This window comes from Miniopterus schreibersii (genome assembly GCF_964146895.1).
Source record: "Miniopterus schreibersii genome assembly, chromosome: 11".
Taxonomy (NCBI): domain Eukaryota; kingdom Metazoa; phylum Chordata; class Mammalia; order Chiroptera; family Miniopteridae; genus Miniopterus; species Miniopterus schreibersii.
The window spans coordinates 40,703,460-40,726,346 of NC_138111.1; the positions used below are offsets into that span (position 1 = coordinate 40,703,460).

Here is a 22,887-nt window from a genome sequence, read left to right on the forward strand (position 1 = left end):
GGCGCGGGGGGTGCGGGCCTCCCTGCGAGGCCCTCCGCTGGCCTGCCTCCTGGGAAGGCACCAAGGGGCTTTAAGGGGTTGGTTGCCACCAAGTGAAGGGGTTGGCGGCTGTGAGTCGGGCCCGTGAGCCATCCTGCTCTTGGGGGGAAAGAAGGCGGAGGGCGCGGGGCTGCGAGGTGAGCAGAGGACCTGGGGTGCAGGGCGCAGGCGGCATGTTTAAAGGGCTGCTCTGAAGGAGAAGTCGGAGCAGCCGTGACGACCACGGTTGCAGCCGCGGCAGCCTGGAGACTGTCCCCGTCCGCGGGGCTTTGTTCTCAGCCCGCGCGGTCGGACCCGCTCAGCCCCCGCCCAGCGCCCCCCGTGGGAGCGGGGTGCGCGCGTGCGCAGAGCGTCGGCGGCGTGCGCGGTCTCCCTGCGCCGGCGCGGGCCCGGCGGCGGCCCGCGGGTACTCACCGCAAGGCTGGGCCCGCAGGCCGCGGCCGTCCCGGCGCGCAGGTGTCGCCGGCCGCTGAGTGGGACGTTCTTCGCCCGCCGCGGGGCCGCAACTTGGGTCTGAGGCGAGCCCGGGAGCGCCGAGCGGGACAGGAGGCCTGCGGCCGAGCGGCGTCCGACCGCCCACATGATCCCCGCCATCTGCCGCCGCTCCGCCCTCCCGCCGTCCCGCCCGGGGGCGCCGCGGCGACACCTAGTGGCCGCGGGCTGCAGGAGCGGCGGCTCGGCGCTGCGCTCGAGGGCTTTTCTGTAGGCTGTGTGAAAGGTCAGAGGTTAGGCCTCAGGGAGAGCTTCCCAGCTTGGCACTTTTCGTGTATTTAACAAAAATGGAGAGGCCCTCTTGGACAACATAATGAGTGACGAACCGAGGTTCCTGGCCGCAGGGACCTTCGCCTAGTGTCCCACGGCTGCAGACATTCTAGGCAGGAGGGATTGGGAGCTTGCTGGGAGCTGGGCAGGGTGGCAGCCAGTCTAGGTTACAGCAGTGAGGAGTGTGCGCACAGGACATGGGCTGCCGGGTTCAAGTCCTGCACTGCACACTTGCTAGCTGTGTGACCCGTGTGCACGTTAATTAACCTCTGTGCTTCATCCGTAAAAGGGGATTTATAAAAGTTTCTACTGCATAGGGTTGTAAGGATAAAAGGAATTAATCCATGCAACGTTTTGTTGGACAGGCCCTGGGCCACAATAAGTGTGCAATATTAAGTTGTTAATACATTTTAAAAGAAATTTTTACTTAAGTTGTATATTGCAAAGGAATACGAACTCCAGGTTATAAAAAGGATATAGTTTTGGGGGGGTGGGATTCTCCTTTTCTGGGGGATTCTTACTCTGGGGACCAGTCATTGTATTTTGAGGAAATGCCAACTACCCATGCAGAGAGACGACACAAGAGCTGAAGCCTCTAGCCAGCGGTCAGCATCTACCACTAGATGTGAGTGAACTGGTCTTCAGGTGAGTCCAGTCCTAGCCTTAGAGTTTTACAGCTGAGGCCACAGACACCATGGAACACAGACTGTCCCTGCTGCGCCGTGTCTAGATCCCAGACCCCCCGAATCTGTGAGCATAAAAGATGTTGGCTTGAGTTTAAGCCAGTACTGTATGTGTTTGGGGAACCGGTTACACAGTCATAACAGTAGCAACACGAAGCTGTCTCTTCCCATCCTCTAATAACTCTGAAGTCAGGTATGACCTCCTCCAGTCTTTTCTGAAACCAACCTCTCTACCCCACAAATGTGTCTTAGGCACCCTCTGTGTTTCCACAGCCTGCAAGGTAATTTAAGTTTTTTTATTTAGCTAGTATTTCTGACACGTAATGGATACTCTGTTGATGAGTAAGTGAGAGAAAGAAAAAGTGAACGATATTCTTTGTTAGTCTCCTACCTCTTCACTAGTAGTGACTTTTTTGTCTTGTGGCTCACTACCTACAAATAGTGTGGACTGCTACTGGCCAGTGATGGTTTACAGAGCAACGTTTGCCTTGAGATATTTTTTTGCATTTTACTTGGAGTCTCAAAGCTTTCAACGAATGGATTTTAAAAATCTTACCCCAAAATATGAAATTTCTTCAGTCTATGGCATCTCAGCAAGTAATATCTTCAGACACCTGCAACCCGGGCAGGTTCCCAACTGGGAACTGACCAGCAGTCAAACCGGCCACCTTTTGGTGCAGGGGTAATGCTCAATCGACTGAGCCACTGCAGCTGGGCCTGGAGAATCCCTTTTTATTTTTGTTGTTTATAATTTCCTACCTCCATCTCCCCCTCACCTCCCATTTCTTCTTTCTGGAAACACATTTAATCAGAGAGTGGACCTTGTCTTTCCTATTTTAAAAAGCTTTTTTATTTTTTTGTTCTTTCTGTGAGATTTCACTGACTTATGTACCAATCCTTTTATTGAGTTCTTTAAAAATTTACCAGTCATTTTTTTAATTCCCCGAAGTTTTTTTCCTGTGATTTTTCTCCATTTCTTTTTCATAGCATTTTATTTTTGTTTTGTACTGTTTCTAAAGATTCTACAGTTTTTAAAAAAAATTATCTTCAGTTCCCAGAATTGTCTTTTCCCAAGAATATATGTATTATTTATATGTGTAATTATCTCATATCTCATATATAATTATCTCTTTCCCCAAGAATACATATAATGATCTCATATATAATATACTTAGCTCATATATGTTATATGTAAATTATATAAAATGACCTCTTTCCCAAGAAAAGAATCTATTAAGTTTATATATTATAAAAATATATATTATTTTTCTTGGAGGAAGAGATGTGACCTCTGCTTACCCCTTCTCACTCGTACTGTACCCTTTCCTCATAGTTCCATGTATTCTTGCCACAATTTCTAGTTGTTCAACTAGCCAGATCCTTCTGTCCCTTAGGGCTTTCACTTGTTCTTTTTTCTAGAACACATTTCCTCCAGCTCATCACGGCGGGGTCTTCTCATCCTTCAGGCTTCAGTCTGCATGTTCCCTTCTTAAAGAGCCCTTCTCTGACTGCCGTACCTAAGGGAGACCTCTCCCTCTACTCCTGTTTCCTCTCCATTGATTTCCTTCACAGCATGTATTCTAACGGACAACTCTATTGTTTGTGTTTTACTTGCTAACCCCATGTCTCCCACACTAGAACATAAGCTCTGTGTCTGTCCTGTTCACCGTTGTATCCCCAGTGCTAGACATGGTGCTGGGTAAATAGCAGATGCTCAGTAACTATTTGCCAAATGAGTGAATGGATGAATAACCCTGCTCTGTGACCTGCTAGATAAGCTTAATCTGTAGAATGGGGATAATAGTGGTACCTACCACATAGTGTTGTAACAATTAAGTAAAATAATGTATACTTTTTCTGGTAATAATACCTGGCATATAGTAAGACCTCTATAATTTTCTTTGCTTTCTCTGTCCCTGAGGTTTGGGCTCAACTCTGACCCGGTGTGGGCAAACTTGGGGTAATCACTGCAACTCTCGGGCTGTCGGAATTTATTCAGCCAAATATTTATTGAGAGCCTGCACATGGTTCTAATGCGGAAGGTGTGGTGATGAACAAAATAAACACAAAGCTGTGCTCTCATGGAACTTACATTCTAAGATCTCTTGTAGTCTAGATACTTTCTCTTAAATTCTCTGTCATGCAGGAACTGGAATTATCTGGCTGAGTTTTGATTAGATGAGGAAATGAGAATGGCCTACCCTGATAACTTGGTCTGGTTGTCAGCTTAATTTAATCTAGCTCCAGCAGGTTTCTAAAATTATACGGCAGATGCCCTCCAACTGTGCCTGTTTACTAGTGAGTTTACTTGATACGGCACAATGTCTGACGGTGTCACTGCAGTTCTTCCACCTGAGAGCATGTCAAAATTTGAGGAGTGAGATGACAGCTAGAGGAGCCTTCTCCCAAAGGGTCTTGGGAAGAGTTGGGGGGAAAGAGCAGCCCAGGTGGTAGCAGCATCCAAGGAGCCCTGCCTGCTTTGGGCTAGCGTTTCTTCTGACTTCCCACCGTAAAGTGTTCCTCTTGCTGGAAAATAAAGCCAGAGTTGTTGTAGAAATGCATTCTTTTTGGGCCAAAGGAAAGTGTGCACTTGTGTGTGTGTGGTGGGGATGGGGGAGCAATTGCTAATATAATTCTCTCTGACCTGCACCTAATTTCAGATGAAGAAATGGAGGTTCAGAGAGTTTAAATGACGTGCCCACGATCAAAATAGGACTAGAACCCAGGCCTCCTGATTTCTAGTCCAATGCTCTTACCCTACAGTCTTAAAAAAATAATTTCCCTTGTTTCAGTAGATCAGTGCCAGGGAAGAGCTCTGATTGGCTCTGTGATTATATGCCCACCCCTTGGAGAAATCACTGTTGCTAAGGGAAAACATGATTGGTCGGACCAGGGGGGCAGAGCATATTACCAGATGAAGGGAGATGGGAAAACTTGCTAGGATACCAAAACTGAGTGCTATCCCAGTTCGCCATAGATAATAAAAACTTAAGTCTCCAAATTTTCACTCATTCTTGCCTGGCCCTGGGTTTCATCTGAGTGCTGTGACTCAGAGCCTAATATTTAACTTCCTGCCAGGAGGTGACTTCAGCTCTGGGGAAAAGCAAGCCCATTATATTTGCTTGAATTGATTGATACGAAAAATTGCTGGGGATTTTCTTCTCTGACATTTGCTAAGGACAAATTTTTCCATAATGAGGGATGAGAAATTGCAGTGTGTCCCAGGAGATTGATTATGGAACCAGAATATGAATCCCAGCTCTGGAATGCAATTTGATATATGATCTTGACCTTAATATAGATTAAGTTCATAAGATAGTAAAATTAATCGGTCAGTAATTCCAAAATATTTTTGACAACAAACATGCAATGTGCATTATTTAAATAATGTGCTAATTATTGACACTTGGTGGCCAGAAAAAAAGAGGTTTGGATTTGTTTGCTGAGAAAGATTCCCTGCAGGGCCCCTTGGGGCCATGTACAATAGTGTTTCATCCTTGATCTGACAGATTAAGAAAGCTTCAGGCAAAGGACTCTCACTGTACAAGACTCTTAATACAGACTGGTTGAGGGGAAAAGAGAAAAGAAGCATGTGATATGCCTGACATTGCACTTTAGAGAGTTATTTTTCTTGTAGAAACAGGTAGACTTTGTGGACTCAGACAGATGTATTTGCAAAGCATAATTTTAAAAAATGTTAAATACACAATACAAATATATGCTGAGCATGTGTCAAAAATGAATTAATTACAGAGATGTTATAGGCTGAATTGTGCTCCCCCCAAATTCATATGACAAAATCCTAACCTCCAGTAGTACTTCAGAAAGTGACTGTATTTGGAGACAGGACTTAAAGAGGTAATTGATGTTAAATGGGGTCATAAAGCTGGGACCCTTCTTATAAGGATAACTGGTATCCTTATAAGAAGAGGAAGAGACATCAGCGGTGCATGTGCACAGAGAAAAGACCACTTGAGGAGGCAGCAAGAGGGCAGCCAACTTCAAGGCAAGGAGACAGGTCTCAGAGGAAACCAGCCCTGCAGACACCTTGATCCTGGACTTCCAGCCTCCAGAACTGTAAGAAAACAAATTTCTGTGGTTTAAGCCATCCAATCTGTGGTATTTTATGTTATGACAGCCATAGGGAAATGTAGGAGGGAATCAGAAGGAAGGCAGAGCTGGTTTCAAAGAGGATGGAAGAGACCGATCTATCTAGTCGGTGATAATGAGAATTCTGGAATAAGATTGCTAAGTTAGATATGCAACTGGTTAGTGCCCTTCAGGCCTGTATAACTATAACCTTCTTAGACAAGAATCATTTGCATTTTTACCAGTTTTCTACAAATTGACATTCTTGAGGCCTAATTTGTAATAAGTCAAACGTAGTCCCATTGTCCTAGAACCGAGTTTCTTAACAGTGGCACTATTGACATTGTGGACTGGATAATTTTTTTAAAATTGAGGTATTATTTTTTTAACCCTCTGCCAAGGATATATTTTTATATTGATTCTTACAGAGCAAGAGAGAGAGAGAAACATTGATCTTTTACCTCCCATACTCCCTGAGACTGGCATGGAACACTCAATCTAGATATGTTCCCTGACTTGGAATTGAACCCATAACCTTCTGGTGTAAGAAACGATGCTCCAACCAACTGAGCCACCCAGCTGGGGCATGGACTGGACAATTTAATTCTTTGTTGTGAGGCTGTCACATGCATAAGATGTTCAGCAGCATCCCTGGCCTCTATCCACTAGATGGCAATAGTATCTGCTCCCCCATCCAGTTTTGGCAATTAGAAAGGTTTCCAGACATTGTCTAATGTACTTTGAGGGGAGGGGGGATTGTCCCTAGTTAAGAACCACTTTTTTAGTATAACTTTGAATTAAATATCCAAAGCCATATTTTTGCCTTACTCCTAGGTTTTATTTAAATGTCAGTGGTGTTCAGATCCCTGCTCTGCCCCTTGCTGTGTGTCCTCGGTCTAGTTTTTCACCTGAGTTTCAGTTTCTTCATCTGCAAATCTGAGCAAATACACTTTACCTCAGAGGTTTGCCTGAGGATTAAGTGAAACTATATGTGCAAATCACAGATATTAGCAAACTCCAGTGCTACCTTTTACTAAGAGGCATGTTCATGCACCTGTGCCCAGGGAGGGTGGATAGCACCGTGGGGCGACTTTGACAGGAGGACCATAGACACCCAGGTCTGTGCTTCAGGGGACTGCAGGCTGGTTCAGATCACTGAGAAGCCAGGTCCCTGCAGCTGATCTGACCTCCCCTCACTACTATGGGCAGGGCAGAGGAGTGGGTGGTCTTTACAAGAGTTAGGTGAAGAGAAGAGGCAGGGTTACCTTTCCTTTACCTTTGGCCATCACAGTGTGCCAGCTTTCTCTTCTCCCCATCACCAGAGGCAGTTGTCAACCCCTACATTGCTTCCTGTCAGGACCCAGGGCCCACCTTGCTTTCTCTCCTCTGCCTTAGGCAATCACAAGTGTCAGGGTGTAGGGTTGGGACTTCCATATCAAAGTGTAACTGGCATCTTCATTGCTATCCTGCTGATTTTCAGAGGTGAGCTTGTTCATCCACAGAACTGAATTTATATGTGTGTTGTTAAAATACTTTATGCCTCGGTAGGGGTTGAGGGAAAAGGAACTTCCATGGTGTCGGGACCTCTTTCCTGAAGGAGACAATGGGATTACCTAGGAAAGCACTTAAAGACCAGTCTAGATCCCTTCCTGGGACTCCATTGTCCAATAGGGGGCACCTGTGTGTGTGTGTGTGTGTGTGTGTGTGTGTGTGTGTGGACCCTGGGATTCTGAAAGGGGTTACAGTGGGGTTTTTTTTTTAAAGCTAAATTTGTGGCACTTTGCTTTTTATTGGGGATAGGTTTTGTTCGGAGCTGGTTCAGCCCTCTTCTGTCCGTGGGGACAATTGCTCCCCATTCCTGCCTATGAGAACGCCAGGTGAGGCAGCCTGGGCCTGAGGCTCTGGACTGGACCTCCTGCAGAGGGAAAGGAGCCTGCCCTCAGACAGAGGAGAATCATGTCAGAGCACTCCCCTGTGCCTTCGCTGTGGGCCTCTCAGCTCCCCCTTTCATCTCAGCAGGGCAGGGCTAGCCTGAGTGAAAGCCCTGTGAACCAACATGAACTATTCATTATGGGAAGCTACATGAACTGTTAGTGAACTATTCTGTGTGGATTGTGACTTGTCAGTAATGCTAAATGCCTGGAAGGGTGCATGGGGCAAGGGCAGGGGAACCTGTCCTAGACCCACCAGCACCATTTGCTAACCATGGGCAAGAAGACCCCTAACCTTCTTGGATTTCAGTTTCCTCATGAACAGAGTGGGGGATAGAAATGTTGTCCTGATCTCCGCATGGGTTTTGAGAATCAAGTACAAGAATTTTTTTAAAAGTGGGGTTGGTACTTACGAGCTGTGCTATTCTGAGTGGGAACTCTGTTGCATTTCTTATAGAAAAGGTGCAGCTGGGTGGGTCATTAGTCTCCATTTAACAAACACTTAGTGAAGCCCTACTCTGTGCCAGGCAGTGATCTAGGTGCTGATGATACAACAGAGAACAAAACAGGCAGAAAAAAAAATCCCTTCTCACATTCTATTGGGAGACTGAGGATCAACAAAATAAGTTAAATAATGTTAGTTGGTGATAGGTGATACGGAGAAAAACAAAGCATGGAAGAGGGAGAGGAAGTTTAGTAGCCAGCCCCAAATGGCCACACCCCTGGTACTCATACCTGTGTGTAGTCCCCTCCCACATTGCACCAGGGTTGGTCTGTGTGACCAATGGAATGTGGCAAAAGTGATAGTAGGCCACATCTGAGATTAGGTTTCAGGAAACTGGCTTCCTTCTTGGGCTTTCTCTCAGATGGTTCACTCTGGGGGAAGCTGATTGCCAGGCTGTGAGGACCTTCTGGCGGCCTATGGAGAGGCCCACATGGTGAGGAGCTGAAGTATCCAATCAAAAGCCAGCGAGGAAATGAGTCTTGCGAACAGGCTACAACCCCACAAGACCCTGAGCCAGAACCACAGAGAAAGCCTTTTTTTCAGTGCTCTGAGGTTGAGACGGTAGACTGACTGTGCTCTCTGCCGTGACTACAATCACTAGGAACTGTGTTAAGTGCTTCATGTGTACTATCTCATTTAATTCTTACAGCCATACTGAGGGTTATCATTATCCCCATTTAACAGACCAAGGCTCAGAGGCCAATTCACTTTCCCAAATCCTCCAACTAGTAAGTGCCTGAGCTGGGACTCACACTTGGGTCTTTAAGCTGTCATGCTATTCTACCTTTCCTGTGCTCTTCCCAAACCAGGCTTTTGACAAAACACTGACACCCTTTTCCTTTCTCATTTTATCTCTTGTCCTCCAAGTCATTCCTAAACAGTTACATTCATTGATTTCCTTGGCCCCAGGCCACAGTTCTCCCATTTTTCACCCCTTGAGTATCAAATGGTGGTCCCAATATTCATAGGGATGTTCTGTCTGCCACACACTCCAGTTTCGTAGTTCCTGGAATTTTCTTTCTGCTGCCCTTCTCATGCAACTTCCACAAGCCTGTCCATGTTGGGCTGCTGATTGGCCTATTTGCTATGAGAACCATTTTCTGTTCCTGGCCTGTTTTTCTCTGTTGCAGGAGAGCTAATCTCTATAAATCATATTTCCCAACCTCCATTGACAATTAGCTTCATAATAAAATTCAACCAATGAAAGGCGTGTGTGGGAAATTGGAGGGTAGGTGGAAGAGAGAAGCCAGGAAGTTCCTACCCTTCTTCCCACCTGTCTCATCCTTGTAGGCAGCATCTCTAGCAGTGACTGGGTTTTCTCTGTGGTTCCACCTCTCTTTGTGCAGGCCACCGTGGTTCAGCCTGTGTTTCTGGGCTCAGGCAACACATTTTCTCCTTGTGTCCATCTGCTTGTCATTGTGGCAAGTCAACTTTCTGCATTTTCTAATCTTAAGGTTGTCTCATTTCCCCTGGTAGCTCTTTCAGCTCTTTTATCACTTTTGCAATTAATTCCTTGTATTAAATTTTCTCTGTGAATTACCTGGCCGAGGTTTTGTTTTTTAGGCTGGGACCCCAACTGATACCTATGTTTCTACTCTGGACTTGACTGTCAGCTTAAATTGTTCTTCCTCAAATATCTTCAGCTACAGGATCCTGCTTTCTGATTACAGTCTCCAATTCTTCCATCTCACTTAGGTTCTTTCTTCCAGTTTTATGTTTGCCTCATTTGTCTCTCCATCCATCCATCCATCCATCCATCCATCCATCCATCCATCCATCCATCCGTAGTGAGCTATAGATCCAGGCACTGTGGTTGCTGATGACATAGTGGTGAACAAGAATGATAAAGAACATGTTCTCTTGGAGCTCCATAGTCTTGTGGAGGAGAGAGATTTTTCTTTTTTTTTTTAATCCTTACTCGAGGATATTCTTTCCATTGCTTTTTAGAGAGAGTGGAAGGGAGAGAGAGAGAGAAACATCAATGTGAGAGAGACACATTGATCATTTGCCTCCTGTACACACCGTGACTGGGGCCAGGGATCCAGCCTGCAACCGAGGTATGTGCCCTTGGCCAGAATCGAACCTGGGACCCTTCAGTCCAAGGGCCGATGCTCTAACCACTGAGCAAAACCCGCTAGGGTGAGATTTTTTTTTTTTTTAAACTGCAAGAACATGAGATTTACTCTCTTGACCCACTTTAAGTAATAGTAGTACAGTAGTGCTTATTTATTTTTCATAACGGAATCTATACTGTATCCCCACTGAACAGCAACTCCCCATTTCTCCCTCCTCCCCAGTCCCTGGCAACCACCATTCTACTTTCTATGAGTTTGACTATTGTAGATGCCTCATATAAGTGGAGTCATGCTGTATTTGACCTTCTGTGACTGATTTGTTAAACTTGGCATAATGCCCTTTAGGTACACCATGTTGTTGCATATGGCAGGATTTCCTTCTTTTTAAAGATGTAAATGTTCCATTGTGTGCACGACACATTTTCTTCACCTGTCAGTGGATGTTTAGGCTGTTTCCATATCTTGGCTATTGTGAATAGTGCTGCAGTAAACATGGACGTACAGATAATTTTTCAAGATCCTGATTTCAGTTTTCTTCCTATATGCCCAGAAGTGGGATTGCTGGATCATATGGACGTTCTACTTTTAAGTTTTTGAGGGTGCTCCATACTGTTTTTCACAGAGGCTGCATCATTTTACATCCTCTCCAATAGTGTACAAGGTGCCCTTTTCCCTGCATCCTCATCAACATTTGTTATTTTTTATGTTTTTATTGATTTGAGAGAGAGAGCGAGAAGAAGGGAGAGGGATAGAGAGAGAGAAACATCGATGAGAGAGAAACGTCCATTGGCTGCCTCCCGCACGCCCCCTACTGGGGATCAAGGGAAGAGTATAGCAGGCAGAGGGGACGGTATGCACAGACCAGGAGGCTAGATGAAGAAAGTACCGGTGCTGGGCAGGCTTAAAAAGGGGGTTCTCAAATACAATCAAGCTTGGCTGAATTGGTCATCAATTCCCAGGGGTGCAAGGCTGCAATCCACCCCTAAGGTTGCAGTCTCCACCCCTTTTTTTTTAAAAAAAAAATGTTTCTATTGACTTTTAGAGAAGAAGGGAGAGGGAAAGAGAAACAGTGTGAGAGAGAAACCTCGACCGGCTGCCTCCCGCATGCACTTTTTTTTTTGACTCTCCAGGTTAAGCATTCCTATACCTCACAGGTCAGATTTGTCTCCAGCTCCCTTTGTCCCTTATAATGAATACAAAGTTGTCAGCCTTCCTGCATTTCCTTAATTCTGGAACTCCCTCTCTGGTGCCCTTACGTGCCCCTTTTATGCTCACTCTTTTTATATAGCTTTCTCTTGTATTAGAGAGCCATCTAAATATTAAGATAATGAGAAGTGGCAGCTCTCACTTCTCAGCAGTTTTGCTCTATAGGCTGTGAGGTATTTTGGTGCTCCTGCTGGGAAAACAGATTTAAACCAAGGGTGCACATCCAAATGCTGCAGGGGCCAGGCAGGTACTGGAAATGAGTGGCAGGCCCTGTGGAACACATGCCCTCTTGGCCTGCCTCTTGCTTTCCTGCTTCTGCTGGAGACACAGTGATAAGCACTAGTATTTCACTGGTCTTCACACTGATGTGCAAAAGCCAGAGTGCAAGTGAGATGATAAGCAGCAACTGTCATTGGCCTTGTGCTGTGGGAAGGGCGGGGGAGGATTGTAGAGGGCAGAGAAAATGCTATCAGGTGTGACTGCAACTCAGCACAGTCGAATAGTGAGAATGCAGGCCTACTGTTTACAGATGCTCCAACAGAAGCCTGAAATCTGCATAATTTGGCGTATAGGATATCAACTAATTTTGAATTATTGGAAAATAATTTTCAAATTTTAAATATACTGTATATTTACATGCTACTGTAATGCAGGCCACAGAAAATATATTTATGTGCTCATTCAGTGGTTCTAAACCTTGGTTGCACAGTTGGATCATCTGGGGAGCTTTTAAAAGTCCAAGTGACACCCCTGGCCAATTAAGTCAGAATCTCGGGATGCAGGAGGAATCATCAGTATTTTTTTTAATGTCCCAGGTGATTCCAGTGTGCAGTTGAGATTTAGAACGACTGGGTGGGCCTGGTAAACATCAGTTCATGACCTCTGATTTAATAGGGCATATTTTGGTAGAGGATGTGGTGAGTGCTCTGCTCCACCTGAGGCCTTTGCTCATGTTAATTGGCAGGTGTGCTGTATTACCAGATACCAAGTGTCTTGGATGGGACCTCTGAAGGAAAACCTCAAGTTCTCTCCTGTTTCTCTGGAGGGTCCCAGTTCTTTGTCATGGAATATGGGTGGTTATGGTGATGGCAGAAGGGGTCGCTGAGAAACTCCTGTGCTGTTTTACCTTAAATGGTGGCAAAAGCTCCATATGCCATCTACACTATCTGGATCTAACATCTTTTCCTGCATACGATTTCTTATTCAGTCACCTGGCTACACTGCCTATATGTTATGAGACCATGCCCAGTCCGTAAGTGCATAAGAAATTACCTTCAAGGTCTCCAAAGGACTGATTATGGCAGGCCTCACCAGATACAACTGTGGTGAGCAAATGACAGTGTCTGATATTCCTTCCTCCACCTCAGAGGGTGGTGTTCCCCATAGTCCCATCCTGACTCTGTTGTTTCTCTTCATTCATGTACTTTGGCTGGAATTCTCATACCTCTTAAATCTGAGCCATCAATTTTTATTCTCTCCTGAGTTCCAAGCCCACATTTCCAATAGCCTTTTAGACATTTCCACCTGAATGCCTTATAGGAAACCTGGACTCAGTGTGATCCATCTTGATTTCGTTATTGTTTTCAATAAGTTTATTACTCTCTCTCTCCATTGCTTTGTTTTAAAAGTGGAATTTACTGGAAGGACAAATTAAGGAAGAATTGAGAAAACCAGGGTTCAGAAGCAGAGGAGCCTGGGAAGCTTGTTGGTTAACATCCTCAGAAACACATTCCTTTGGATGACTCATTTACAAATCCCCCCAGTCCCCACGTGTTTCTGCACGCTCTGACTTTGACTCAGGTGCTGGTGAGGGTCCTGTGATTGGAAACCCCACCAGAATCAGATAAAATGGGATGGGAGCAGTCCCTCAGAGTACTGTTACCAGGAGAAGCAGGAGCACTTCCAAAATAGGGGGAAAAGGATTTTGTAAAAATTGTCCCTTTTTTATTGACTTAAATATTGTACAAGTAGCACATAAGTGAATGCACTTGGGAAAAAAATCAGATAATGAAGAATGTTGAATGCCACCTGATTCTTCATCCTGTCATTCCCAGAGGCAAGTACTACCAAGTTATGAAGTATTCTTATAGGTCTTTTTTGTGCTTTTAGGTATATATGTAACTATGGATGTAAAAGTATGTACATGTATATACATTAATATAACTCATTTTCTTTTCACATGAATATGACTTACTGCCTTCACTTAATTTACAGGTTTTTATTATTCCAAAACTTACAGCTCTAAATGATATGTTTATTGATTTTTTTAGAGAGAGAGGAAGTGGAGGGGGAGAGAAACATTGATGTGAGAGAGAAACATCGATTGGTTGCCTCTCATATGTATACCCCGAGTGGGGATGGAACCCACAACCTAGGTATGTGCCGTGACCAGGAATCGAACCCGAAACCTTCTGGTGTACATGACACCGCTCCAACCAACTGAGCCACCTGGCCAGGACCCTCATTGCTATTTTAATAAGAAAAGTAATTCATGGTTAACATTAAGCAGTTCAGAAGTTTATAAAATGAAAAGTACAAATTTCCCTTCCTAGGATCCACATTTCCCTAAACTCCTAGTGCTATTCCCCAGAAGAGACCACTGTTAACAGCTTCTTAGGCACCGAAAGAAATGCTCTTAGGTAAACAAGTGGGGCCTATTTCTAGGGCTGCTTCCTTTTCATATCCTGGCAATGTTGCAATGCCGATTATTTTTTGTGTTAACAGGTGCCTGCAAGTATTATAGCAGAATCAGTGGTATCAATGGATGGATGATCACCAACGTTTTTGTTAAGAAATGTGATTCTTTATAAGTTACTGGTAGCAAACTCTTTCTCTATCTTCTAAATTTCCTGACTCCCATTATGTAATTATTTTCTCTTTCATATAACGGGCCATAACAAATTTTAAAATCAACATTTTGTAGCTATCCTTGCTGTTCACAAATCTGACATAGAAACCTGATTTTCAAAGATGTTCTTCTGCACTATTTTTTTAATGACAATAAACTTTAGTAAGAGCCTTCTAGGTATTAGAAATGAATACCTAGGGATTGCATTCTAAGGATTCATAGATTCTCTCAGATTTTATTCATTAGCACATTGATAAAAATACTTTGATCAATGAAGCAGCAACTGAAGTTATCAGTAAGGAAATATAAAGGAAGTGTCCAAGGATTTTCATCCTATTTATAAAATCATTCTATTGGCTTTAGAGCTTGTAACATTCAAGGACATCTTATGGCATCAAGTTTTTAATTTGACAACAGGATATAGAACAAATCTAAATTTTTCTACAAAATTCTGATTTTAAAGTTAGGTCTATAATAGCCTTAAAATTTAAGAAGCAGTTAATAAGACACGTTCCACAATAGAGTTACAGTTCGTAAAAGATATAGTCCACAAAGAGAATGTTGTTTCTTATAGTGATATTAATTTTCTTAAAAATATAGCTTTACTACCACTTTTTATTATTTTCATACTCATCTCAAGATTGGCTTTGTTATCTGAAGGCTGCCTAAAGTGAGATGTATGGGTGTTCTGCACTATTTTGCTAAAAGGAAGGAAATAAACTAGAAGTTGGCTGTCAAAATCCAGTTCTGAGAAGTCTTTCTCTCTCGACCAGAATATGCAGTGTTACACAGGGAGGCAGATACTTGCAAGTTTCTTGTTATGTTTGAATTCTGGGGAGCTTTCTTTGTTCCCATAGACTATTCTGTAGATAGGACGTTAGAACTGAATGAAATATAGGCATACCTCATTTTATTGATCTTTCTTTTATTGTGCTTCACAGGTAATATGTTTTCTACAAATTGAAGGCAAGACCTCAAAGATAACAAATCACTTCATTGCGATGTCTGAAACCGAACCCACGATACCTCCAAGGTAGGCTGTTAAGCCTTCTTATACTAATAGCTATTGTGAAACAGCTACATAAAGAGTGAAAAGGAGAATCAGATGGTGTGATGCTGGGGGGCAGTTTTCAAGAGAAGGGTGATCTTGATTACCTCCTGAAGGGCACTCAGGAAGCAGGGCTCAATCTCACCTCCTCATTTGTCTCCAGAGCCAAGCTCCAGAGGAGGTTGTGGACACATTGTGTCCTGCTGCTTAATCTTTTCCAATCAGATAAAAGGGTTTATCTGAATGTAAAGAGATACCCAGTTGCTTGGGAATGCTAAGGACTCTCCTGCTCCCCAGACCATGAAGAAAAGCATAATTGAAAATGGAGAGAAGAGTATGATTAATCTGTGTTGATTCTGGGACAGCTAAGTACCTGATGTTCTGACCTACAAAGAAAGCATGAGATGTTTCTAGTATGCTATGCTTATTTGAGACCCCTGTGCTTCCTCTGAACTTCAGGGATTAATGCTGTATGAATTGTCATGTACTGGTGCATGGTTGCTTCTAAACAAATAGTCCTACTTCCAAGGCACCGGACTATTGCTAAGAGGTTAATTTAGCAGTAATTGCTTTTTGTGTATCAATTCTATTAAATAATCTTGAAGAAGTCAGAAATGGGCAGACTTTTAGCTGATTTACATTGATGAAAGCAGAGGGTCTCCAAGGTTATTCTGTGGGGAAGACTTAGATTTTCCATCTGCCAGGGAACTGCCTTGACCCCCAAACACAAAGAAGCATTCAGCCCCTGCTGTGTTCTTCTTGAGGGAATGTGGATTTCCCTTTTATGGAAGTTGGGCTCCTCTTGTCATCAACACTAGGTCTTTTCTCCTTCCTCTTCCCCTCTAATCTGACCCTCTCTGAATACATAAGTCACCACATATTGGCTCAAGATTAAACTGTAAACTCAGAACCAGGCCTTGCACATGGTAGACACTTGCTTGACCAACATTTGCTGAATTGAGTGTAAAGAATTCACAACCACGGTAGAAACCTTTCAATCAGGAATTCCTCTTTGTTTTGTTTGGTTCCAGCCTGCGGGGCTGGGTGAAAGGCTGTTACGTTGACTTGCAATAGCTCAATGTGATGTCCCCAGGGTGGGTAATCGGAACTGGAGGCATGCAGAACTGTCAAACTTAAAGGGCAAGATGAAGAGAAAATGGGAGGACAAATGGATATGTCTTAGTTATGTGTTTGCTATGTGGGACACAATCTATTGTATAGAACAACTGGGGAGGGCAGTTCAGAATTCACACTGTGAGCAGGAGTGCATGCTTGCTCTCTTCTGGTGGATGTTGTGGGGCTGACATGCGGCCTGAGGGAGCAACGGAGGCCCATTGCTTGGACACTCTGACTTTTCATAAACTCCTATGGTATGTTTTTATCACTGATAGTAGAAATAGACAGAAAATCAAGATAGACCATATTTTGGGCCATCAAACCAGTCCCAATACATTTAAAACTATTTAAGGCATACAAAGCGTATTCTCTGATCATAATGGAATTAAATTAGAAAGCAATAACAGGAAATTTCTTGAGAATTTTCCAACTATTTGGAAACTAAATAGTATACTTTTAAATAGTTCATAAATCAAAGAAGACTTGAAAAGGGAACTTAGAAAATATTTTGAACTGAATGAAAATGAAAGCACATGTCAAGTTTGTGCCACTAAAACAATATACAGCGGCAAATTTATAGCACTAAATGCCTGTATTAATTTCAAATCAGTGACCTCAATTTCCACCTTAAGAACTGAAAAGAAAAGTGCATTAAACTCAAAGTAAGCAGAGAAAGAAAAAAAAAATGTTACTTTTATTAGTATTTATTTTATGTTGAATTTACTCCCTGGCCATCAGTTTTTGTTTCTTAAGTTTCCCCTGGGATATCTTTTTCTTCTGTGCAATCTGCTTGTTTTCAGTAGGATCATCTCAGTGTGACAGAGAGAGCTCCTGCCCTTCACCTGACACCCTGCCTCTGACAAGCACCAGTCTGTTCTCTGAATCTTGAGTTCAATTTCTTTAGACACCACATGTAAGTAAGACCATATAGTACTTGTCTTTGTCTGGCTTACTTCACTTAGCATAATGCCTTCAAGGTTCATCTATGTTGTTGCAAATGACAGGATTTCCTTCTTTTTTTTATGGTTGAATAATATTCCTGTGTGTGTGTATATATGTATCACATTTAAAAAATCCATTCATCCATCAGTAGACACTTAGGTTGCTTCCATTCCTTGGCTATTGTAAATAATGCTGCAGTGAGCATGGGGGTGCAGATACCGTTTTGAAATAGTGATTTTTGTATCCTTTGGATAAATACCCAGAAGTGGAATTGCTGGATCACATGGTAGTTCTATTTTTAATTTTTTAAGGAAACTCCATACTATTTTGGTTGTTGTTGTTTTCACTGGCTGCTTGTCATTTATTTTCCACTTGGTGCAAGGCACACTGTTATGCGGTGTCAGGAAGGCTCCCGTGGGGCTTGGTTAGTAAAGAGCGGGGTGCTCTCAACTTGCGTTTTGGTGTTTTGCTGTCTCGATATAAAAGAACCCACTTCTGTTTGCTGCAGCCTGTCTAGTCTCTGTGGTGGGCTGTGGAGGGAGAAGGGCCTGGTTTCTCTGGGTGTCTGGTGGCTGGTGATAGCCGCTCAGGATGGGGTTGGGCATTGGGTTTGCCGGGCTGGCCGCTGGCTGCTTCCTTGCAGCTTCCAGAGCCAGGTCACAGGTGATCGTGCTGCTGGAGGCCTGGGGAGATACCGAGTGCTCTGCGGACTCCCAACTGTGGCCATGAATGGGAGAGTGGACTTCCCCAAAAAGAAGCTTGCCCACCATTGCCCTGGGTCACCTTGGGGAGATCAGGGTGCTGGGGGTAGCTTCCCCAGCGTACTCGGCACTTCCACTGGAAGTGGAACCCAGGTGCTGCTGGTAGCAGTCGTGGGTGGCTACTCGCGAGCCGCTGGAGGAGATGGCCGCCATGCTCTTGCTTGCGGACTACTGGAAACCTCCATGGGATCCATCCCGCAGGGGCCTCGTGCCCCATCAGGGTGGCTGGGACCGGAGCCTGGGGCACGGAGTGCATTTGCATAGGAGACCACAGAGTGCGCTCCACACCTGAGAGGTGCAGGGTCCAGACTGCTTTTCATAGCGGCTGTACCAGTTTACAATCCCACTAAATGCGCAAGGGTTTCCTTTACTCACATCCTCACCAACAGTTGTTATGTCTTGTCTTTTTGAAAATAGCCATTCAAACAATATTGGGTGATATCTCATTGTGGTTTTGATTTTTGTTTCTCTGATTAGTGATGCCAAGCACCTTTTCATGTACCTGTTGGTCATTTGGATATTGTCTTTGGAAAAATGTCTATTCAGTTCCTCTGCCCATATATTATTACTTTTTATTTAAATATATCTTTATTGATTTCAGAGAGAGGAAGGGAGAGGGAGAGAGAGAGAAACAATGATGAGAGAGTCACTGATTGGCTGCCTCCTGCACGCCCACACTGGGGAGACCACAGTGCGCTCCACACCCGAGAGGTGCAGGGTCCAGACTGCAACCCAGGCATGTGCCCTGACTGGGAATCGAACTGCAATCTCCTGGATCATAGGTCGATGCTCAACTGCTGAGCCACACTGGCTGGGCTATTTATTTTATTTTTCAATTACAGTTTACATTCAGTATTATTTTGTGTTGGTTTCAGGTGTACAGTTTAGTGGTTAGATAATTATATACTTTACAAGGTGTTCCCCCTTATATTTCCAGTACTGACCTGGCACCATACATAATTATTACATTATCATTGACTATATTCCCTATGCCATACTTTACATCCCTATGACTATTTTATAACTACCAATTTGTACTTCCTAATCCTTTCACCTCTTTCACCCAGTCCCCCACTGGCAACCACTAGTTGGCTCTTGGTGTCTATGAGTTTGTTTCAATTTTGTTTATTTTGTTCTTTAGATTCCACATATAAGTGAAATCATATGGTATTTTTCTTTCTCTGACTGACTTATTTCACTTAGCATAGTATCATCTAGGTCCATCCATACTCTCACAAATGGTAAAATTTTGTCTTTCTATAGCTGAGTAATATTACATTGTATATATGTACCATCACTTTAAAAATTTTTTAAATTTATTTTTATTGATTTTTAGAGAGAAAGGTGGGGGGAGAGAGAGAGAGAGAGAGAGGGAGAGAGGGGGAGAGGGGGAGAGAGAGAGGGAAAGAGAAACAGAAACATCAGTGTGAGAGAATCATTGATTGGTTGCCTCTTGCACTCCCCCTGACTGGGGACTGAACCCACAACCTGGGTATGTGCCTAACTGGGACCCAACCCTGCCACTGTTTTGGTGCATGGGATGATGCTCCGACCAACTGAGCCACACCAGCCAGGGCTGTACCACCACTTTTTTATCCACTTGTCTATTGAGGGGCACTTGGGTTGCTTCCATATCTTGGCTATTGTGAATAACTCTGCAATGAACATAGGAGTACATATATTCTTTTGAATTAGTGTTTTGGACTTCTTTGGATAAATTCCCAGATGTGGAATTGATGGATCATAAGGCAGTTCTATTTTTAATTTTTTGAGGAAACTTAATTAATACTGTTTTCCATAGTGGCTGTAGCAGTCTGCATTCCCACCAGCAGTGTACAAGTGTTCCCTTTTCTCCACATCCTTACCAACACTTGCTGTTTGTGGATTTGTTTGTTTATTTATTTATTCATTTATTTTATATTGACTTTTTAAAAAATCATTTTTTTTCCAATTTCAGTTGGCATACAATATATTCGTTTCGGGTATACACTTCAGTGATTAGACATTATATAACTTTCTAAGTGATCATCCGGATAAATCTCACTTGCGGATTTATTGATGATAGCCGTTCTGATAGGTGTGAGGTGATACATCTCATTGCAATTTTAATTTGCATTTCTCTGACAATTAGTAGACTTACTGCAATTTATTGTTTTCTGGCTGTTTAGCATTTCCTTTGTTCTTTTCTTCTCTTGTTCTCTTTGTGATTTGATGATTTTCTGTAGAGGTATACTTAGATTCCTTTCTCTTTTGTGTATCTGTGTTTTTCTTTGTGGTTGTCATGAGACTTACATCAATATCTTAGAGTTATAATGGTCTATTTTAAGCTGAATGTTTTAAAATTAACCAGTTAAAAATTTTAAAAAAACTTACACACAGTAAAATTAAATTTTATTCTTTTAGGGAACAGTTCTAAGTTTTAACACCCATGTAGTTTTGTTTACCACCACAATCAAGGTACAGAATACTTCTATCATACCCCAGATTTCCCTCATGCTGCCCTGCCCCTTTGTAGTCAAACCTTTCCCCAACCCTAACCCTTGCCAATCACTGGCCTGTTCTCTAACCCCATCATTTTGCTTTTTCCAGAGTGTCATATAAATGGATTCATACAGTAAGTGACCTGTAGAGTCTGGCCTCTTTTTTTTTTTTTAAAAAAATATGTTTTTATTGATTATAGAGAGGGGGAGGGCGGAGACAGAGAAAGAGGGAACAAACTCGAAGCCTGGGCATGTGCTCTAACTGGGAATCGAACCAGTGACCTTTGGTGCACAGGACAACACTCAACCAACTGAGCCATACCAAGCCAGCACAAGTGTGGCCTCTTAAACTCATCACAGTGTCTTTTAGATTCATCCATATTATTGAGTGTATTGTAGTTCTTTCCTTTTTATTGCTGCACATCATTTTATTGTATGAATGGACCACAGTTTGTTTATCCATTCACCCACTGGGACAATTGAGTTTTCAGGGTTTTTTTCAGTAAAAAACATGAGAGTAATAATTTTATTAATTTTATTAACTTACACCTTTCTCTGAAATCAACTTTGTGTCCTTGAACTATTTTTTATTTTTATTTTAAAAATTTACCTTTATTGTTGAAAGTATTACAGATGTCCCCCCTTTTTTCCCCTATTGATCCCCCTACCCCACATCCCCCCCCGCCCCAGGCCTTCACTACACTATTGTCTGTGTCCACGGATTATGTAGATATGCATATAAATTCTTTGATTAATCTCTCCCCACCCACTCCCCCACTCCCACCTTCCTTCTGAGATTCGTCAGTCTGTTCATGCTTGTATGCCTCTGGATCTATTTTGTTCACTAGATTTCACATATGAGTGAGATCATGTAAAACTGAATCAGGAAGAATCAGAAAACCTGAATAGGCCAACAACATGGGTTGTTTTCACATTTTGTTGATAGTTAACAAAGCTGCTATAAACATCCTTCTATAAGTTTTTATGCAAACTTAAGTTTTCAGTTTTCTAGAATAAATATCAGGAATGGAGTTGGTTGGTCATATGGTAAGGGCATGTTTAACTTTATAAGAAAGTGACAAAGTATTCCAGAGTGGCTAAGCCATTTTGCTTTACCAGGAAAGTATGAGAATTAGAGTTGCTTTACATTCTCACCAGCACTTTGTACTGTCAATTTAAAAAACATTTAGCACCCTGGCCAGTGTGGCTCAGTTGGTTGGGTGTCATCCTGCGCACCAAAAGGTTGGTGGTTCAGTTCCTGGTCAGGGCACATGCCTGGGTTACGGGCTTGATCCCTGGTGGGCAGGAGGCAGCTGATTGATGTTTCTCTCCCTCTCTCTAAAAATATTTTTTAAAAAATTATCTATTTTAATATATGTTTAGTGATATACCATTATAGTTTTACTTTGCATTTCCCTAATGACTAATGCTGTTGGGCATCTATTTTTGTGCTTTTTTTCCATCTCTATATTATCTTTGAAGTGTGTTTAAATATTTTGCCCATTTTCTTTTTCAGTTTTAATGAGCTTTTTTGGGGGAAGAATTTTACATTTATAGAAAATTTGCAAAGATAGAACAGAGTCCCTGTATACCCTTTACCTAGTTTCTCTGTGGCAAATTTGTTAAAACTAAGACATTAGCCTTTGGTAACACTAAACTAAATTCTAGACTTTATTTAGTTTTTCTGCTAATATTTTTTCCTGCCCCATAATAAAATCCAGAATCTAGAGTTAAAACTTTCTTCCCTCACTGTATAAATCCTCTTAGGTATCTCCATTGTCTTGGAGAAGCTGTACCCAGAGCCATTGTGCAGCAACCTGGTCTGATTGATTTCTGGAACTCCTCCATAGTTGCTGTCTTGAGATCTCCTTTTATCTTCATCCTGGGGATTTCCTTCACCTCCCTCTTGGGTTGTATTTCTTGTGTTCTGGATCCTGTGGCTTTCTCTTTTATGTCTTTGTCTTTCTTGGCTTACTCTCTCATTTTGGTAAAACATATATTTTTGGAGCTTCCAGAGAAGGGGAAGATGAAAAATGATTTTTGCATAAGTAACTTTATTCTACCCTCACATTTAATTAATTTTCCTGGGTATGATTGTTAATATTGTATATCAACTTGGCTAAGGTAGAGCATCTAATTATTTAATCAAACATTAATATAGGTACTGCTGTGAAAATATCTGGTAGACATGCTTGATCAGTTGACTTTAGTAAAGGAGATTACCCTTGATAATGCTGCAGCCCTTATCAAATCAAATGAAATATACACAGGATAAAATTTACCATCTTAACCATTTTTTAGTGTACAATTCAGTGACATTAAGTACATTCACGTTGTTGTGTGACCTTGACCACCATCTATCTCCAGAACTTGTTCAGGTGGAACTCTTTTTAAAAAAAAAA

The 22,887-nt window shown here is 42.7% G+C and overlaps 1 protein-coding gene, 1 long non-coding RNA gene and 1 pseudogene across 5 annotated transcripts in view; 1 reads left to right on the forward strand and 2 right to left on the reverse strand.

Moving 5' to 3' along the window:
• The window catches only part of FXN (frataxin), a 36,666-nt gene extending 35,940 nt beyond the window's left edge, over nt 1-726 (reverse strand). For all 3 annotated transcript variants that reach the window (XM_081151918.1, XM_081151917.1, XM_081151919.1), the window contains exon 1: nt 454-726. In XM_081151918.1, coding sequence (XP_081008044.1) covers nt 454-633 — 180 coding nt within the window. In that variant the 5' untranslated portion in view covers nt 634-726. The remainder of the gene's footprint in view (nt 1-453) is intronic.
• Nucleotides 727-1,337: 611 nt separating this feature from the next.
• Nucleotides 1,338-22,887, forward strand: part of LOC308564147 — a 55,494-nt gene continuing 33,944 nt past the window's right edge. The window contains exons 1-2 of the long non-coding RNA XR_013999899.1: nt 1,338-1,446; nt 15,080-15,171. This is a non-coding gene — a long non-coding RNA (uncharacterized lncRNA). The remainder of the gene's footprint in view (nt 1,447-15,079; nt 15,172-22,887) is intronic.
• On the reverse strand, nt 17,831-18,158 carry LOC308564013 (pancreatic progenitor cell differentiation and proliferation factor-like; annotated as a pseudogene). The gene has a single exon. The product of its transcript is annotated as a pancreatic progenitor cell differentiation and proliferation factor-like (transcript).